The 17,932-nt window shown below is 32.2% G+C and overlaps 1 protein-coding gene across 1 annotated transcript in view; it reads left to right on the top strand.

Moving 5' to 3' along the window:
• The window catches only part of LOC129954247 (M-phase inducer phosphatase-like), a 556,280-nt gene extending 547,153 nt beyond the window's left edge, over window positions 1-9,127 (top strand). Inside the window, exons 6-7 of the mRNA XM_056068027.1 lie at window positions 6,710-8,050; window positions 8,277-9,127. Coding sequence (XP_055924002.1) covers window positions 6,710-8,050; window positions 8,277-8,550 — 1,615 coding nt within the window. The 3' untranslated portion in view covers window positions 8,551-9,127. The remainder of the gene's footprint in view (window positions 1-6,709; window positions 8,051-8,276) is intronic.
• Window positions 9,128-17,932: the final 8,805 nt, after the last annotated feature.

Below are 17,932 nucleotides of genomic sequence, written 5' to 3'. Positions count from 1 at the left end.
AGTAATAAACATGTTCTGCGTTCAAAAACAGTATTTAGTGATTTATTTTATTATAATCAAAATCATTGCTTTTACCAAAAATAATATACACGAAGAAGAATACCCCTGCCCCATTTGTCAAAGTCTTCCTGTAATTGTTTAATGGTATTATTCCCCAAAAGACTGGTATTAAACCCGAGTTCGTACAAATCAAATCCCTTAAAAATTAAACGACTTTATGTAAGTGCCGTTTACTAAAAACGTAGAGCCCCAAATCCATATACCCCATTGCTCGTACAATGGAAAATATTAATATTTAATAAAAACTTATGATATATCAGATCATGCAGCTTATTCTTCTTCGAAAATGGCTTTTTATGCATCTAAAATAAAGACTAAAGGAATAGTAATGAATTTGTGTCATCAAAAAAATCAGATTTTTTAGACTTGTCTCAATTCAACTGTCAACGCTCAGACTTTTCGATATCTTCAAAAGCCCAATTTCAGCTACATCTTGGTCTAAGCTTTCATTTGATACCCATATCATATGCCTTTGTATTCGTATGATCTGGGTCCAGTTTCGTTTCGTTAGCCATCTAGTGGTTTTTATTATATGCTCAAAGATAGTCATGTTTATTCTGTACAATTTGGAGAAACAAGCTATGACATTGATAGGAATTTCTGCTTAGGTATTTAGTTAAGTTTGAGAATCAACAAGAACGAACATTTTAAGAATTATAAAATTCGTTGCCAAATAATAAAGAACTTTGCAAACGAGTTAAATCTGTTATTAACGGTTCTGTTAAGTCAAAAATATAAAGATTTTTATTTAATTTGCACAAATATCCTGACACGTTGTATATATAACATATTCCATTATAAAAAAGGCAGCTAAATAAAAAATTGGACATTTTCCTTAGGAAAATATGATTAAGGTTTTATGTATTATTCTCATCCTGTACTCTTTTAAAATTTGTAATTCCTAGACTCTAATAGAAATAAATAAAACCTGAGATATATTAAGTAAATTTGGAAGGCTACTAATAAATTAATTAAATTGTGTTTCATACATTACCTTCAATCTTAGAAGTCATTTCTAAGTATAATAAAAATAAGTGAAATCTAAGTCATTAAAGTTTGTAGGTACTTACGAGCAGTTTATGCAAACAAAAAGAATAAATTATTATTGAACTTATTATAATAGGTAAATTTAGGTAAGGAAACTTCTAAAAAATTAACCATTTAGTATTAATTTAAATTTAAAAACTAGAATAAAGAAATCCTAATGACTATTGAGTACTTTTTTATTTGCTTATACCTAATAATTCAATGCCAATATAGTTATGTCAGGTAGGATCTCTATTCTTGGAATGATCTTGATTTGTCGATTACAATTACCTATACAAATGTTCAGTTTTAAACACATCTAAGCACTAATAATAATAACGACACAAAATCCCCCATTTTCCACTTTATCACTTTCTATTTTGGACCTTCCAGATACACATTCCACTTGATTGTCCATCTAAGGAATCAAGTTTTTCCAAGGAATCTAATGTACCTGTTGCAAGTTTTAAATCTCCTAATTAATAACATATTTCACATAAATAGATACAGAATCCTTATGTAATTATTTCTTATACATATGTAAGTTATTGAATGCCTATAGTTAGGTAATTATGTATGTAGATAGGTATAAGGTATCCCCTTTTTTGTTCAATCTTCAATCTCTTCTATTGATTTGCCCCTTAAAATATTTCTACTCCCTATATACCAAGATAATACACGATGGTTGGTAGGCACATAATATTGAATTTTCATTTTAAATAAAATGAAATGAAAAGAAAATAAAAATCAAACTATCTTTAAAGATAAATATTCCATATGTAAGTTTCAGAGAAAACAAAAAAGGAAGAAATAACTAACACACTCTACAAGTCGTCCTCGCCTCTTGCGCGCTCAGCTGACTTTTGAGCCAAGAATTTAAGAAGAACACAAATGAAAAAAAAATCAATTCTTTCTTCACATTCTATTCTTTAAAATGTTGATGATGATAATATTATTCTCTCCTCCATAATATTTCACACAATTCTTAAGAAAGAAAAAAACCCTACGTCCCTATATCCCTATCCCTATGAGAAAGATACCGTGTATGAGAGCAAAATCAAAGAAGAAACCAACAACAAAAATTTCAATCTCATCTCATAAAATATCTTTCGTTCGAAGGGGTTGAGACTCCAGATACATATACCTCTAAAACATACATCTTAAAAATACACTTGTGCACTCAACATCGCTCTGGCTCTCGATATTCTATAAATGAAAAGAAGAAAACAAATAAAACAATTCATAAAAAAGACCAAGTACAAGAAGCAGAAGAATGAAATGAAAGAAAGAAAGAATACGAAAAAGCAACAAAAATCATATGTTCCATGCTTCAAAGGAAAAGGCGAAGGATAATATCAAAAAGGACTAAACATTAACACAAGGAGAAACCATATGATTTTTCTTCTTAATCTACATTCTCTCATTCCCCACAAATTCCCTCTACACACACGAGAGATACAGTTTTTTTCTTGTCTTCTTCTTTTCCTTCTTCGTCGTCTTCTTCTTAACACAGATACTTTACAGTTTACTCGCAGATACTTTACACAGATACTCGCACACACACACTATGACACAAAAAATGATTACCAACAAACCCCTACCCCTATCTATGGAAGTGCGAGTTTCGATAAAAGCCGAGTGTATTCTTAAAACCGTAGTCATTCGAGTTTAGTTATCGTTCTGTAGCAAATGCCCTCTCTTCTCTAAGCTAAAACTTTAAAATTAATAAAAAGGAAAAACACTATTTAATTCAGGATATTTGTTTTAAAAGAATTATTTTTTTTTAATAAATTTTGGAGAAGTTTTGTGGCATTCGATTAAAAAAATTCTAAAAAAGAAAAACCAAACTTGAAGGATATTCAAAAACAATCACAGTGAGAGAGAGAAAAATATGATTATCTAAGAAAATCAGTGCATATTCGAAAAATCCTTAAATGTACTTAAACCAATAAAACAAAATTAAGGACAAAAAATGATAATAAGGACACTCTGAAAAAATATAAATTATTTTAAATATCTAACCCGAAAACCGAAATGCAATATATTTTTAAGTGATTCTATATTTTTTTTAAAAAAAGAAATTTAAATTAAGAATTTTGTGCGAACATTTTCTTCATCTATTTGTTATTTTGTTTGTTTCAAAAAAGACTCTTTTGCAAGGATAACCTACTGCAACACAAAAAGGATACAAAGTGTTTGTGTGTGGACTAAGTTAGAAAAAAAAAATAGAAATTATGTTTTGAAAATTAAAATAAAAACAATTTGTTTTAAAAATTGTTGAATCTTCAAAAAATAATCATCATCAAATTATAATTCGAAAAATTACGTTTTTTCGAATTTCATCATCATCTTAAAAATCATTAAATAAGACAAATTCTGCCAAAATGTTGTGGGAAAGCATAAGTGAAGAAACTTGCGATATGATGGATTGTACAAGGTAATTATCATTTACTTCCTTAAATAAATACAAAAAGAAAAATTAAAAATAAATTAAAATCACAACAAAGAAGCCTGCAAAAAAAAACCTGGATTACCTAAACATCAACAAATAATAAAAAAATAAAAGTGCTAATTAATGAATAATACAAAATCGTGTGTCCGAGTGAATCGGAGGAAAAATAAGTGGGAGTTAATGATTTTTGTTTGTAGTTCTCAAGAACCACCTATAAGCCAGTCGATTACCCGTAATCTGACGCATGAATAGCCCAAGTTCAAAAACTAGACAGAGAGAAGCTCTACTACTACTGATGGCCACTTAAAAAGATACTTCAATCTCGTCTCTATAGTCAAAGTCCAGAGATCTACCGCTCTATAAAGAAAAAACCTATATCACTGAAATTATTTATATTATTACTATAGCCTCCATGCCGTTATATTAAATCAGTGTGCCAGCAGTGTTATAGCTTTATAGCCTTTTTTGTTCATCATATAAGAGACTCCCATGATGATTCTTGAGCTTGACTCTTCGAGTCTTCAGGTCTTCATGAATTCGCACATTCATAAGATTATTTTGTGTGCAACGTTTTTTTTCGCGTCTTTTTTTATTGACTGCGATTCTTGCCGGCTTTTTTTAGTGCCTCGTTTATTATTTTTATTTCATCGTCGCCGTCCGCGTCGTCGCTCGTTGTCTTGGTTTATAAAATCGCTACTCTTGGTTTCAAATGAAATCGAAAGTCGTCTCAAAAGTAATTTCGCTTTTTATTCAGATTTTTACTTCTGGTAGCACGATGGTTATGATGGAGGACGGTGATGGTGAATGAGGTGATGGCGATTGCCCTCATAGTGTATAGAAACTGGGGGTTTTCTCTTTCAATTGATTCATAAATGCCTACTCTTTGGAATGAGGGAATTGTATATTATTTTTGTAACGGCTAAATTATGTTAATATAATGGTTTTTGAATGCAGGAAGTTTTAGAATTGATTTTTTGTATCTCTTTATTCTTAAACAATTAGCTATCAGAAAATAGAGAAAAAGAAGAGATATTAAATAAAACAGGACCAAAAATGCAGCCTTGTGGAACATCAAAGAAACTGATTCAAAAAATTGAAATCAGTAATTTTTGAACTAAGTAGAACTAAGAATTTGAAAAAAAAAACCATTCCAAGATTTTATTTTATTCTTACTTGATTTTTCAACAGTTTCAAAAAAAAAAAATGAAGATTTTGAGCATTTTAACTGAACTTAACTCTTTTAAAATAATTTTTATATTTATTTAAATTTTGTGAGATTTTTTTTTTCTTTCAATGTCAATGTTCAAAAAAATTCTCCTTCCCACGGAAATCGAATAAATTTGTAATGTCAACTCCTCATTACCAATAAGGTCACATTTTAAAAAACGCACACTTTATCACCATGTGTCTTGTTTCTGTTTCTTAATTTGTATTCTTTTATTTCTTACACCTTCGATTGCAGGCTTCGGGCAGTGTTGTTACCGACCTGACCTAATAAAATAAGTCCTTTTCTTGTCTTCCTTTAAAATTCCAAAACAGGACTTTAAAAATGACAATATTCCTTTAAGAAGAGAGGCAAAGAAAAAACATACAAAAAACACAGCTGAAATTTTTTTTTCGTATTGTATTGTCTGTCCCAAGAACGTGTGCCAAGAAATTAAAAGAAAAAAATGATAATAACAATAAGACATCCGCTAGGGTCATTATTCCCAGCAGAAAACCTTTACCTTCCGTTTTTTGTCGTGCCCTTTCAGTTTCCTCATGTAAAGGAAAAGACAGTCAGACAGATATTTTGTATTGAAACTTTTCGCTGGACTTCCTTGTATATCTACTTATATGTAAATTTTACAATTTTTACGTTTTTGGGGGATTCCTTGACTGTTTTGAGGGCAGCTCTCTCAGACAAGACCCCAATTTTTTGTTTTCATTTATTTTTAAAAAATAATGTTATGTAGTTCTCCAATTAAAACGAGTACACCGAACTCTCCTCTCCTTCAGCACAACACCACACATCTGTTCATTTGTTACCCTCGTCGTTCGGAATTTTGAAATGCATCAATAGCAACCCTCTTTTCTGATGGTCTGGATGGATGGATGGTGGTATAAAAACTTAATACATTTTTCCTGCGTGCATTTTGTCGTGTTCAAGTCAAATCGAGTTCATGGATCTCTAAAACTAGGGAGGGTTTCAAAATACACACATACACACTATTCCACTATTCCTATGCTATGACTTTGCTTATCATGGTATAAAAAAGGGGCTTCAAAAAATTATGTTTCCCCTGAGTTTTACTGCCTTCGCTGCCTTGCTTGCTGCTAACTCTGGCTCTAGAGCTCTCTATTCCAATTTTAGTGTATTTTTTGAATACAACAACAAACCAAAAAAAAAATGTCCGGGTGTTTAATTTTGTATAATAATATATTTGAAAATGAGGAACTGTATATTTCGGGGGAAGAGAAAACATAAATATCTCTCTGCCGCTGTCCTAGGACAAGTCGTGATCGAGAAGCGAGAGGTGCATTTTACAACAAAATTTTCAAAACTCAACTCGATTCGATTTTACTATAGCAAGCCATCAGGATGAATTGGATGGATGGTTGATTGAGTTTAATGAACTTGTCCCTATGCCTATACTCTATCCAGAGTTTAACGCTGGCGCTGCTTTTGGATGGCTGCCTGCCTGACTAAGGCTGGTGTTACAAATAAATGCGATGGTGGTTGGATTGGATGGATATAGTGTCGTTTGTCGATGGTGTAACACATTTTGAGTAGGTTGAGTATAGGTAGCAGCGTGACTGTACAATGTTTAGGACGATAGTTTTATTTTTAATGTCCTTTGAGAAGGACGTTCCCGTTCGCGCATTTTCGGATATAAACTCGTAGCTTCGTTCCTTCCTATTCAGGATGACAAGTAGTAATAGAAATACTTTTAGGAGAAGATTAAAGTTGTTGGTTGTTTTTAAACACACCATACCTGGATTTTTCATGTAAATCAATTTTTATATCCCATTTTGTATCCTTGAAAAATATGACATTCCATAAGTTTTTGTGAACTTTTTTGAAGTGACAATTTGTGACTGATATTTTTATCCTTGAAAAGTGTAAAATTTCTTACTTCTCCCCTCTAATGAACTTTGTCTAAATATATCCTTTTTTTCTTCTATTTGCAGTGTTGTTTCAAATAATTTCGATTTGAATGCATTCCAACGTAGTAATGGTGTTGGAGGACGTCGCTTCATGATGGACAACAATAACACAAATCCAATGCATAATGCAGGCATGATGGACGACTTGACATTTTACGATGACGATAGTCAACATGCCTTCACATCATCCAGCCCAACAGCCAATACCCTGCTCATGGATGAAGATCGACTCCTTTCTCCGGAAGGTAGTCCGCAGCGTTTCCAAATTGTACAATCGACAATAATTGACAAACATCCACAACAATTGCTACAACAACAGAATCGTCGTAAAATTCTGGAACCATCACCTCGCCTAAATAAGCAACAGCCATCAGCATCATCATCATCATTAACACAAATGGGACAAATTATGACACCATCAGCTAAATCCTTCAGAATATTCCACAGTCTGAGTTCGGGTTCAATGGAATCCACAATGGACGATGAGTATATGGAATTATTTGAAATGGAATCATTGGATGATGAATGCAATGGCAATGCCCCAAGTAATCTTAATTCATTGATAAGTGGACACATTAAGACCACAAAAACCAGCCCTGAGCTAATGAAGCGCCCACCAGTTCGACGATGCTTGAGTTTGACCGAAAATAATAGCTCGGCGAATAGGGCACGCACCTCATTATTCGAACCAAAGACCCCAGAGATTCTGAGAACAGTACAAGATAGGATTTCATTTTTGACATCAAACAATCAATCACCTTCACTCAATACCACACCGTATTCATCGCGTTTGGCTACGGAGCGTTGTTTTAAACGTCCCGATCCACCATCGACCACAGTTAGTCCAGTACAGACAAAGCGTTACAAGGGCGATTATTTATCTGCTTCGGCTGAAAAGGAGAACGCCGGCCATGGCCTATTGCCATCAGTTGTTGGAACACAAATCGAAGCACCAGCTAGACCCGTTCTAAGGAAGTATGTGTCGATGAATGATGCCGATATTATGAGCGCTTTGTCGAGATCCTCATCGGATCCAGATCTTATTGGAGATTTAAGTAAACCCTTTTGCCTGCCCCTCATGGATGGTCGTCATAGAGATTTGAAGTCGATTTCAAGTCATACGATGGCTAATTTAGTAAATGGAGTCTACAAGGATTCAGTGGCTTCGTATAAGATCATCGATTGCCGATATCCTTATGAATTCGAGGGTGGTCATATTCGGGGAGCAAAGAATTTGTACACCCAGGAGCAGATTATGGAGGAGTTTATAAATTCAAAGACTGATACAGCTGTGGAAGCTGATGGACCAAAGAGACATATACTTGTATTCCATTGTGAATTCTCGTCTGAACGGGGACCAAAATTGTAAGTATACAAAAGTATTTATTTTTATCGTTTGCTTTGAAAGCTTTTTAAGAGAGCTTTTGATGAGCTTCTTCAAAGCTTTATCATACATAGAAGAGCTTTCGAAAGTTGTATTGAACTTTTTCGTTTTTCGAAAGCTTTTCTAAAGATTGTATATCAGCTTTTTTTATAGAACTTATATATTTGAACTTTTACTTATAAGCTTTTTTCTTTTTTTTCCTTCCAGATCCCGTTTCCTTCGTAATAACGATCGTGAACGTAACTCATATCCCGCCCTACACTATCCAGAGATCTATCTCCTCCATGGTGGTTATAAAGAATTTTACGAAAACCACTCAGAGCTTTGTGATCCAATTGCATACCGGCCAATGTTAGAACCCTCCTACGCCGAGGCATACAGACATTTCCGCGCAAAATCAAAGAGCTGGAACGGTGATGTTAAAGGTTTAGGTGGTACCACAAGTCGCTTAAAAAAATCTAGGTCCCGTTTACTTCTGTAGGCTATTATATCATAATTATTATTAGTATGTATTTCTATTTAATTTATAATAATTATTTAAACAAAACAAAAACAAACAAAAAACTACATAATTTTATATTTTCTTCTCTCTCTCTTCTTTCTGTGTATAATTATTTCTTTAAATTAATTTATAAACAATTATATTTTCGATAAGAAATTAAAGTTTTATTCATGAAAAATTAACAACAAAAAAAACAGAATTAACACCAACAACTTAAAAAAAATACGAAATAAAACTTTTCAAAGCTTTTTCGGACTTCATGATAAAGAAATTTTAATATATTTATATTTTTTTAGTAAAATTTTGTAAACAAAAAAAAAACAAACAAGCAACAAAAAATGTGTGCATTACTAATTATTTTAGGATTATTTATAACAAAAAATTAAAAAAAAAACAACAAAATTGTCAAAAAAAAACAACGAAAAAATTCTCATTCAAAATTCTTAAAAATCGATTTGAAAAACAAAACTTAAAAAAAACATGTAAAATAAATTAAATTTGCTTGGTTTCCAGTGGATATATAGTACAAAATCTTAGTAGAAAAATAAACAAAAACCCAAAGCAATTGTAAAGAAAAAAAAATATAGTTTTAAACTTCAAAAAAACAAAAACAAGAAAAACGATTACGCTTATTTTTTAAATATTAAAGAAAAAGAATGTTTTTTCAAAGCAAAGCTTTTTTGAAATATATGTTTAATGCAATAAAATAAAAAGAAAAAAACAAATTTAAACAACAAAATACTTTGAATTCGTCATATTTGCAGATAGTTTTGTTTCCAATACCAACATCTTTTGATTGATTTTCGAAGAAATTCAATCTGCAAACAAAGAAACACAACTACGATCCACATACAATCCACAAGCTGTAAAACCAAGTCAAATGGATTTTTTGGACAGTTTTTTAATTTTGTCAGTTTCAGAGAAATTGTATCTGTATCTTATTCTTCTTAGTACTTTATTTTTTAAATACGGGACCTATATGCATTACTTTTATTATTAGAATTATAATTGTTTGTTTTTTGAGCGTGTTGGCAAATTTCATCGCATCTTATAAACAAAAACCACAAACAAAAATCACGAAAAACAAAATGTTTTCACTTTCATGCGGTTTTGGAATTTGTGTTTGATTTTTATTTTAATTTCATTTGAATCTGTGATTATTTTTTGCGCCTCTTTTTTTTGTTATTGTCCACCGTTGTCAATATTATTATACATATATATATATTTTGTTTGTGTAAATTATTATTTTATTTTTATTTTTTTTGGAAAACAATAGTAAAAAAGAAAATGTATAAATTTATTTGTTTTGGTTTTTTCCTTTTCCTAAAATTTTGTCTTCATTATTTTTCGAGTGATGTGTTGTCTTCTTCTTTTTGTTGAGGAAATAAATTTGTAATAAATTCCAATTTGTGTGTTCTTTGTGTAAAATTGAAAAATCTTTCTTTCTGAACAAAATTAAAAACATAATTAAACAAAAATAAAAACAAAACTATATGTTCTTTCAAAATGTAAAACAAAAAAAATACAATAATGAAACAAATTAATTCTTAATTTTTTTTAAATTTTGAATTTATCATTATTCAATTTGAAAAAATGCATTGTGTAATTAAATGTATGTGTAGTTTTAATAATAATTGTAATTAATTGTTTTTTCTTAGAGAAAATTATTGAGAATAGATAAAGAAAAATTTTCTTTTAACGTTTTCATATAAAATGAAGAAAAATAAAATAAATAACATCATAAAATAAAAACAACAAAATAAATAATAAGAAAGAAAGAAAAATAAAAGGCGATTAAATGTTAATAAAATTAGTTTTAGTGTAAATAAATTATTTGTAATTAATTTATAACAACAAAAAAAAAGAATGAAAAAATAATACAAAATGAAATGAAACATTTCGAAATATACAAATTTAACCGTGTTTAATTAATGTTTTTGATATGAGCTTTTGAAAGCTTTAGTAATGACTTAGAGTATACCAATGTTAGACTTTAGAGACTCAACAATTCTTCGCAAGCCGAAGTGTGTTTCCTCAAAAACATGAAAATTGAATAATATAATAACTATGAACAGAGTGTCCAAAAAATGCACAAATATTTGTAGACAAAGAAAGTGATCACGAGTATTCTTAACTTATCTGAATAGAAGCTCTGGCTAAAACAAGGCTCACATACAAATATTCACCCCATTAATGAGTTACAAAACTTCTACTCAAGCTATAATTCAAGATTCGATGAAACACTTAATTTATAATTCTTTTATAATTCATTTACATTTAATTTGATTGACCTTTTAGATGAAGGAATTATGGGCATAATGTCAAGAAAGAGAATACATATACCACAGACATCCTTGTGTTCATACATACTATGAAGAATTTTCGATAACACGTGTTCCCTATGGCGTATACTTGTCTTATATGTACGTAAAAAAATATTCCATGTTCTATATTTTTATCGAATTCGAAAATGTTTAATAACTTCAAAATATCGACATACAGTGTATTCATTTCATTTTCGTATCGCTGTTTTTTGAAGCAAATGTGTTTAGTCAGTTCATGTTATATTATTTAAAGTATTCTGAAGTTATTTAGAATTCTTAAAAGCGTTTTAAACGGTTTTTCGCAGAATTCAACAACAATGTTAAAAAAGCAAGTGAAACCCCTTAAGAACTTCGAGAACTCATCGAAAAAATACCACCAAGAAGGTAAATCTTATAAACAGATTTCATCTCTAGTTAATCAGTGGTTCAAACTATTATTACCTTGTTAAGGAAAAAAGGATTGAAACCTTGTCTCGCAATACGACAAGAATTTTCAAAATGCAGGACAGGAGGATAATTGTACATGAAATATATAAAAAGCCAAAGATAAGTGAACCAAAATTGGCACAGAATCTTAGCCAATCCCTAGAAAAGCAATTTTACACTGATACGTTGCGGAATTGTATACGGACACAAAGTTTTAACGGAAGAATATCGCGCAAAAAACCGTTCATGGGAGAGAACGATAACTTTGGGAACAAAGTTTGATGACGGATTTGTATAGAACAGTTAAAAACAAGCATTTTTTACTATGGGAGGGGGGTCTATTTCCCCCCCGTTTAGGCGGTAGGGGCAATTTAAAAAAATATGTACATTAAATGGAAAAAAAATAATTAAAAAATAACGGTAATACTAACAATTAAGTATTATACCTTTTTTTAAAACCAACATTTTTGTCTAGTAGCTTGTTTTTAAATCAAGTCAAAACTATGCATAGTTTTTGAAAAAAATAGTTTTAAAGTCAAAATTTGTGCAAGAAAAAAGTAAAAAAAAGGGTTAAAGTGTAATTTTTTAATACGTCAAGATTAATTACCACTGTTTTTATATCAGAATTTATTGCTCTTATTTGTTTTTGATCAAAAACTGAAAACTAGATGATTTTATGTATAAATCTTAATAGTAAGTATTACTGTTATTTTATGTACATATTTTTTTAAATTGCCCTTACCGCCTAAACGGGGGGAGATAGACCCCCTCTCATAGTAAAAAATGCTTGTATTAAGCCCCTCCACCAAAAACCGTTATTATATCTTGTCGCCAAAGTTATCGTACTTGTGCCACAATTCATTAGTTATGTTATCATACTTAAACGGACTTGTATTCGCCAAAGAATACCAAGCAAAAGACTTTGACTTCTGAAAAACGGTTTTCAGAAATGAGTCAAGGTTGTTTTTCAGCAGCTGGAGTTCGGAAACTGCACATAATTGAAGGAATTATGGATCACAAGATCGACATCAATATCCTGAAGACGAATTGAAAATCTAGTACGGGGGGGGGTTATTCTTAAAAACGATAATCGTTTTTAATACGGAGTATTTGTGAAATTACGATTACGAGAAACGAGAATCGTAATAAAACGATACTCATATTTTTATTTACGAGTGCCTTCAAGTACTCGTTCAGCTTTTGTTTTGGCGGGTAACTGTCAAACATTATTGTGTTTTTTATTATTTTTTTTAGTCATTGCAAATGATATAAATTTTAGTCACAGAATATTTTCCATTATTGGCAAAATGTTTGCTAGGGTAACCGATAAAGTTGGTTGTGCCATACTAACAAGGAAATTCTGTTCGGTTCCTCTATTATATCCGCCCTCTACCAGAAACCGAAGTGTTGCAGCTAATTTCAATACATTTGGTATATACATATGTAGAATTAAAACTTGGAAGGTGTGGATCAATCTCATCCAATACATATTTAAACGCTTCCTTGTTGAGACGAAAACGTTGCTTGAAACTTGAAAATATTTTAGGAATTTACTTAAACACAGTATGAACAAATGGATTTTCATTTACTTACGTGGAACTTGAAAGGCTCATTGGGTCGGATGAATCTCTTAAGGGTGCCCTTGTTACACATATTTCTCCTTCGGATTCATATTAATCTTCGCTTTCAAGAAAGTAATCGCAATGATGAAACATTTTACCGAACCGAACGCAAATCAAATTTAAACTTAAAACTTTTCCAACATTCACATTTTGACATTTGTAAATAGGTGTGAAGTTAGTTGCAGTAAGGTTTTGGAAATCCCCCACAATCAGGAAACATTAATCCGATAAAGAATTTATAAGACAAACTGGGCCGCAGAATACCCAAATGCATCATTAAGAACAAAAATGACCTTAAGGAGAAAATTCTCTATGAATGGACACAAATAACCTCGGAAACAACTAAAAAATTGGTAAGGTCAATGCCAAGACGATTAAAAGCTGTAATTACTTCCAAAGGTTATGCTACAAAATATTAAAGCAACATTTTTTGACTGATTAAAACAGGGTACGAATACGAAATTTACAGTAATACTGTACTGTAGTTTTTTGTTTTCTTTAAATTGTTCAAGAAAAATGAATTGTTCCAACTATAGAAATTCTATAAAATATATCAACCATTAACTTTCTTAATTTGCAATTTGTTATTACTTTTGTATCTGATATCATTTTGGATGAGGAAAACATTCAAAGTTTTTATTGAGGGATACTTATATGAAATTGATCCACTTATAAGATTTATGTTTGATTGATTGCAATATGTATGGCTACTTTGAGAGAAAAAAGGAAACGGAAAGGACACTGAATGACAAAAATAAAGCAAAGAAAAGACAAATTTGGATTGAATTTAAGAAATACAAAATTTTAACAATTTCGAAATGCCTTAATAATAAGCCTTTCTAAGGTGAAGTTTTGAATTGATTCATTTTCAAGCACCGTAACTTGAATATAAAACAAACTTCAAAATTATATCAAATCATTATAGTTTTTGCGTTTTTGAAGTGAAAGTGAAGAACTGGTTCCTGCTCTTCCTCGTCTTAAATCTTCATAGCGTTCTGCATTACCAATAGTTTACATGTAGGAATTGGTATGCCAGCATTTGCCAAACGTGTTAGAATGGGTTGTACTGTACCTATCCTGGCGAGTTCATCTGCCTTACAGTTACCTGGAATGGCTCTATGGCCCGGCACCCAGCAAAGGTGGATATTAAACTGTTGTGCCATTTCCATTAGAGGTAATATAGAGTTTGTAGAGACAGAGCCAAGAGATTTGATGGCGGCCTGAATATCTGAGAAGATACGGATATCAGATGTTGATATCACGTTTTCTTTGCCAGGGACTGATTATTGGATTCGCGGCGCATCGTTTTGCTCAAAAATACTCTAATGAAGATATAAATCCCTCGTACGTATCACCCTCCAAAACCCATTTGAGAAAAATTGACGTGTTTTCACGCATACATAGAATTAACTACTAAGTTTTTTGGGGTTTTGCCTTTTTTCAAGTATTGCTTTCGCTTTCGTGTTCTTCGTTTTGAATTCGACCAATTGACGAATTTGAAGGCGAATTTCAAATGTCATAATGTACGTTAGCGAGTTGAAATCCGATAGCTTTTTTTGGCGGATTCACAGGCGAAAGAGTGTTCATTATTGTTCATTGTTCACTTTCGTGGATTCTTTCTTGATTGTAATAATTTAAAAATGTGAGTTAGCTTTATTTTAATTTTCTTATAATTTATTCACTATCCACAATAAAATATAAAATAAAAAAACAAAATTTTTAAAAAGATATCAAATCACTGGAATATAGAAAGGAAAAGTCAGACCAAGTCAGTGTCAACGTCAGACCAATTCCAGTGTCAAATCACTGGAATATAGGAGGAACCATTTTGGCTTCGCCGCGAATTCGTTAATAAGGAAATACGACACGAGTCGAATTAAAAAGGTCGAATTAAAAACGATCCGTCGTGAATCTCATAATCAGGCCCCAGGACAAGACTTCTTTTATAACTAAAAGTTCTGCCTGGAACACGCTACAATTATTGGGAAGGTGGAATAAGAGACTTATACATAGGCAAGCTGACCATTGGACTTTAATTAATTTGTCGCGGTTTATAGCTTTCTATAAAGTAATTCACCATACTGCCTTATCGTACATTAAAATTGGTCTGATTACCGATGTGTATAGCCAATGCGTGATTCTAGGTTGTAAGTCCCATTTATTACCAATAGCTTTTTTGCAAGAAAAGAGACCTACAGTAGCTTTTTTGACTCTTTTCTGTACATAGCGTTTCCAATTTAGTTCTTATCTAAAATAAGACCCATGTATTTGGCCTTGCCTTAGAATTTTAAATGGAATTTTGTATCTCCTCGAAAATAAGACTTAATCGGTTTTGTGTGAGTTAACACCCAGTCCACACCAATAAACCCAAAGTATTAGTCTGTCTAAGACATTTTGTAAAAGTTCTTTTAAGGTGTTAAGATGCTTTTCTGAAACCGCTTTAGAAACGTCGTCCGCATAGGCGATCACTGTATAACCCTTCGCATCCAGACTGATTAGGATTTCATTCACCACTTGGTTCTAGAAGGGAGGGGATAGAACACCACCTTGCGGTGTTCCTCTACTAACGAATCGTCTGCCAGAAGAGTTGCCCAGTTTTGAGTTAAATATTCTGCTAGTCAGAATTAAATAAATTAGCTCCCCAAGCGAACTGTCTACGTTTAGAGATGTTAGTACAGATGTGATTGCAGAGATGTGTCCACGTTGTTAAAAGCACCTTCGATGTGAAGGGAAGAAACCATAGTAAACTCTATATGATGGAGGGAGGGAGACCGTTTCCACCGATTTACCTCTACGTATAGGCATGTTAAGACGAAGACAGAAGTCTTTTATCAATACTTGCCCTTAAATGGATATCAATCAATACTTCCAAGGTCTTAATAAGGAACGATGATAGACTTATAGGTCGTTAATCTTTAGGATTGACTTGCGACAGCTGGTAAAAATTGACGTAAGGATTGTTGCAATTATGTATGAAGTTTTTAAGGATTAAGATGTTTTAAATTTGAATCTCGCCTTCTTTAAAAATGCTAAAAATAGTCATAAACGTTATTTTTAAGACTAAGTTATAGCTCAAGATATCGTATATTGTATCTATAAACAATAAATTGTACAATGATTTTGTGCCTTTATGTTTTAGATACAATTTAAATTATTTTAGTATCTTACTTAGTTTCTGAAAATTCTCTGTCAAGCTCTTTACAAGAGTATTGAACACCTTGAACGTCGATGTCGACCTTTTGTCACATACATATATTGCTATTGTAGTACCCGTGATAGCTATAGCGTAGGGCTGTCATGCCAGAGGTCTTGGGTTCAATCCCTTCCTGTCCAATCTAAAGTTTTTTCACGAGTACTGCCTTTGCAGGGAATTGACAATTCCTCCAAGAGCAATTCTTGTCTTTAAAAGTGCTTTCTCAAATAAGCAACTCGAATTACGCTTAAAGCTGTAGTTCCCATCCATCCTTGACAACATTAATCGCACACAGGAATAGTTGAGGGTTGTAAATCATTAGGACCTAAGTTCTCAACGGACTGTTGCTCCACCTTATTTTTTTTTTGTCATTGCTACTGGATGTATTTTGCTCTTCATATTTTTTGTCTTCACAATTGTTTCTCTATTAACATTAAGGTTTTTAAAAATTGATGACTTCAAAACATAACTTCCATGAAACTTCCGGATCTTTGATTTTGGCGATTTAAAAATATAAATACTTAGGCTGGACATACATGACAGATCCAGATGGACCCAAGCCGATCCGAAATCTACCGTGTGTGGGTAAATTAAGGTGGCTCGGCTTGGCTCTGTCGATTCTTTTAGATTTTCAGCAAGTCAAAAATCAACGAGCCCGAGCCATCGAGCCAAGGCCCGACTCTACAGCGTGTGTGGAGTCAAGAATCCAAGTAGTTATGTTAAGGGGTTCTTGCGGCATGGCAAATCGGGTAGTTGGTTATTGCCTAAAACGTTGTTTAGGCCAGCAATGCAACTTTGTTGCCATGTTGAAGTTCTTGCTTTACCTCCTCTTGGTGGCCCCCGGGCAATGATTTATGTATCCCAATATACTTAAGTAAGCTAAAAGTGCAAGGGCGAAGTTTTCTGACTCTTCAGGATAGGTTACGGAGATAAGCACTCTTCGTACTCAACTGAACTTCATCCCGCTTTGGAAACTGTAATTATACGCCTCGGATAGTTAATGGTAACTCGTTGACGACTTTTGGCTATTGTACCCGGACAAAGATTGTTTTCTGGAATGTGAGGACGCTTCTGGACGCAGGAAGTGAAGGTCCTCACAATGCCAGATTCCTCCAATTAGAGAGAGCGGTTGGACTTAATGGAATTCCGTAGAGCTTTTAAAAGCAGCGCCAACATCATCAAGCGAACTGCTCCATCCGCTCATAAAAGAAGTCTGGATCTCCGAAAACTTCCCACATGAGTTTAAGAAGAGCCGTTGCCAAAATAGTAGCAAAAGTTATACTGGAGCGCATCAGAGAACACCTTGAGGTGGCATTCGATGCCGAACAATCTCAGTTAATTTTTTCTGTTTCATTTTGTTATAAGGGACTAACACTTTTCGGCCATATTTTTCTGTTTACAAGCTCCGTAATTCTTAAATATTTGTCTAAATGGTTTTAAATTTTCTATTTAATTTATAAAACCCCTTTTTTATGTTCATTATTATAGCCATATATTTGATTCTGTTTGATTTAAAAAAACAGAAATGTTAATTGTTGTAAATTTTTTGAATTACATATGACATATTTTTAGCATCATCGCAATTTAAGATGTTGGCCTTACGGTTTTCACCACTTTACACAATAGGAATTTCATCAGAGATATAGCGTTCGAAATAATCTTTTATCATTTTCGAAACCTTAAAGTCACAATATCAATGATAAATACATCAAATAAATAAAATCCACCACATTAAGGTTATTTTTCATCTGTTAATAATAAATTTCCTTATTCTAAAATACAGTATGTCATTAGTC

Source organism: Eupeodes corollae, chromosome 1 (genome assembly GCF_945859685.1).
Source record: "Eupeodes corollae chromosome 1, idEupCoro1.1, whole genome shotgun sequence".
NCBI lineage: Eukaryota > Metazoa > Arthropoda > Insecta > Diptera > Syrphidae > Eupeodes > Eupeodes corollae.
This window is presented reverse-complemented; position numbering and strand designations above follow the sequence as displayed.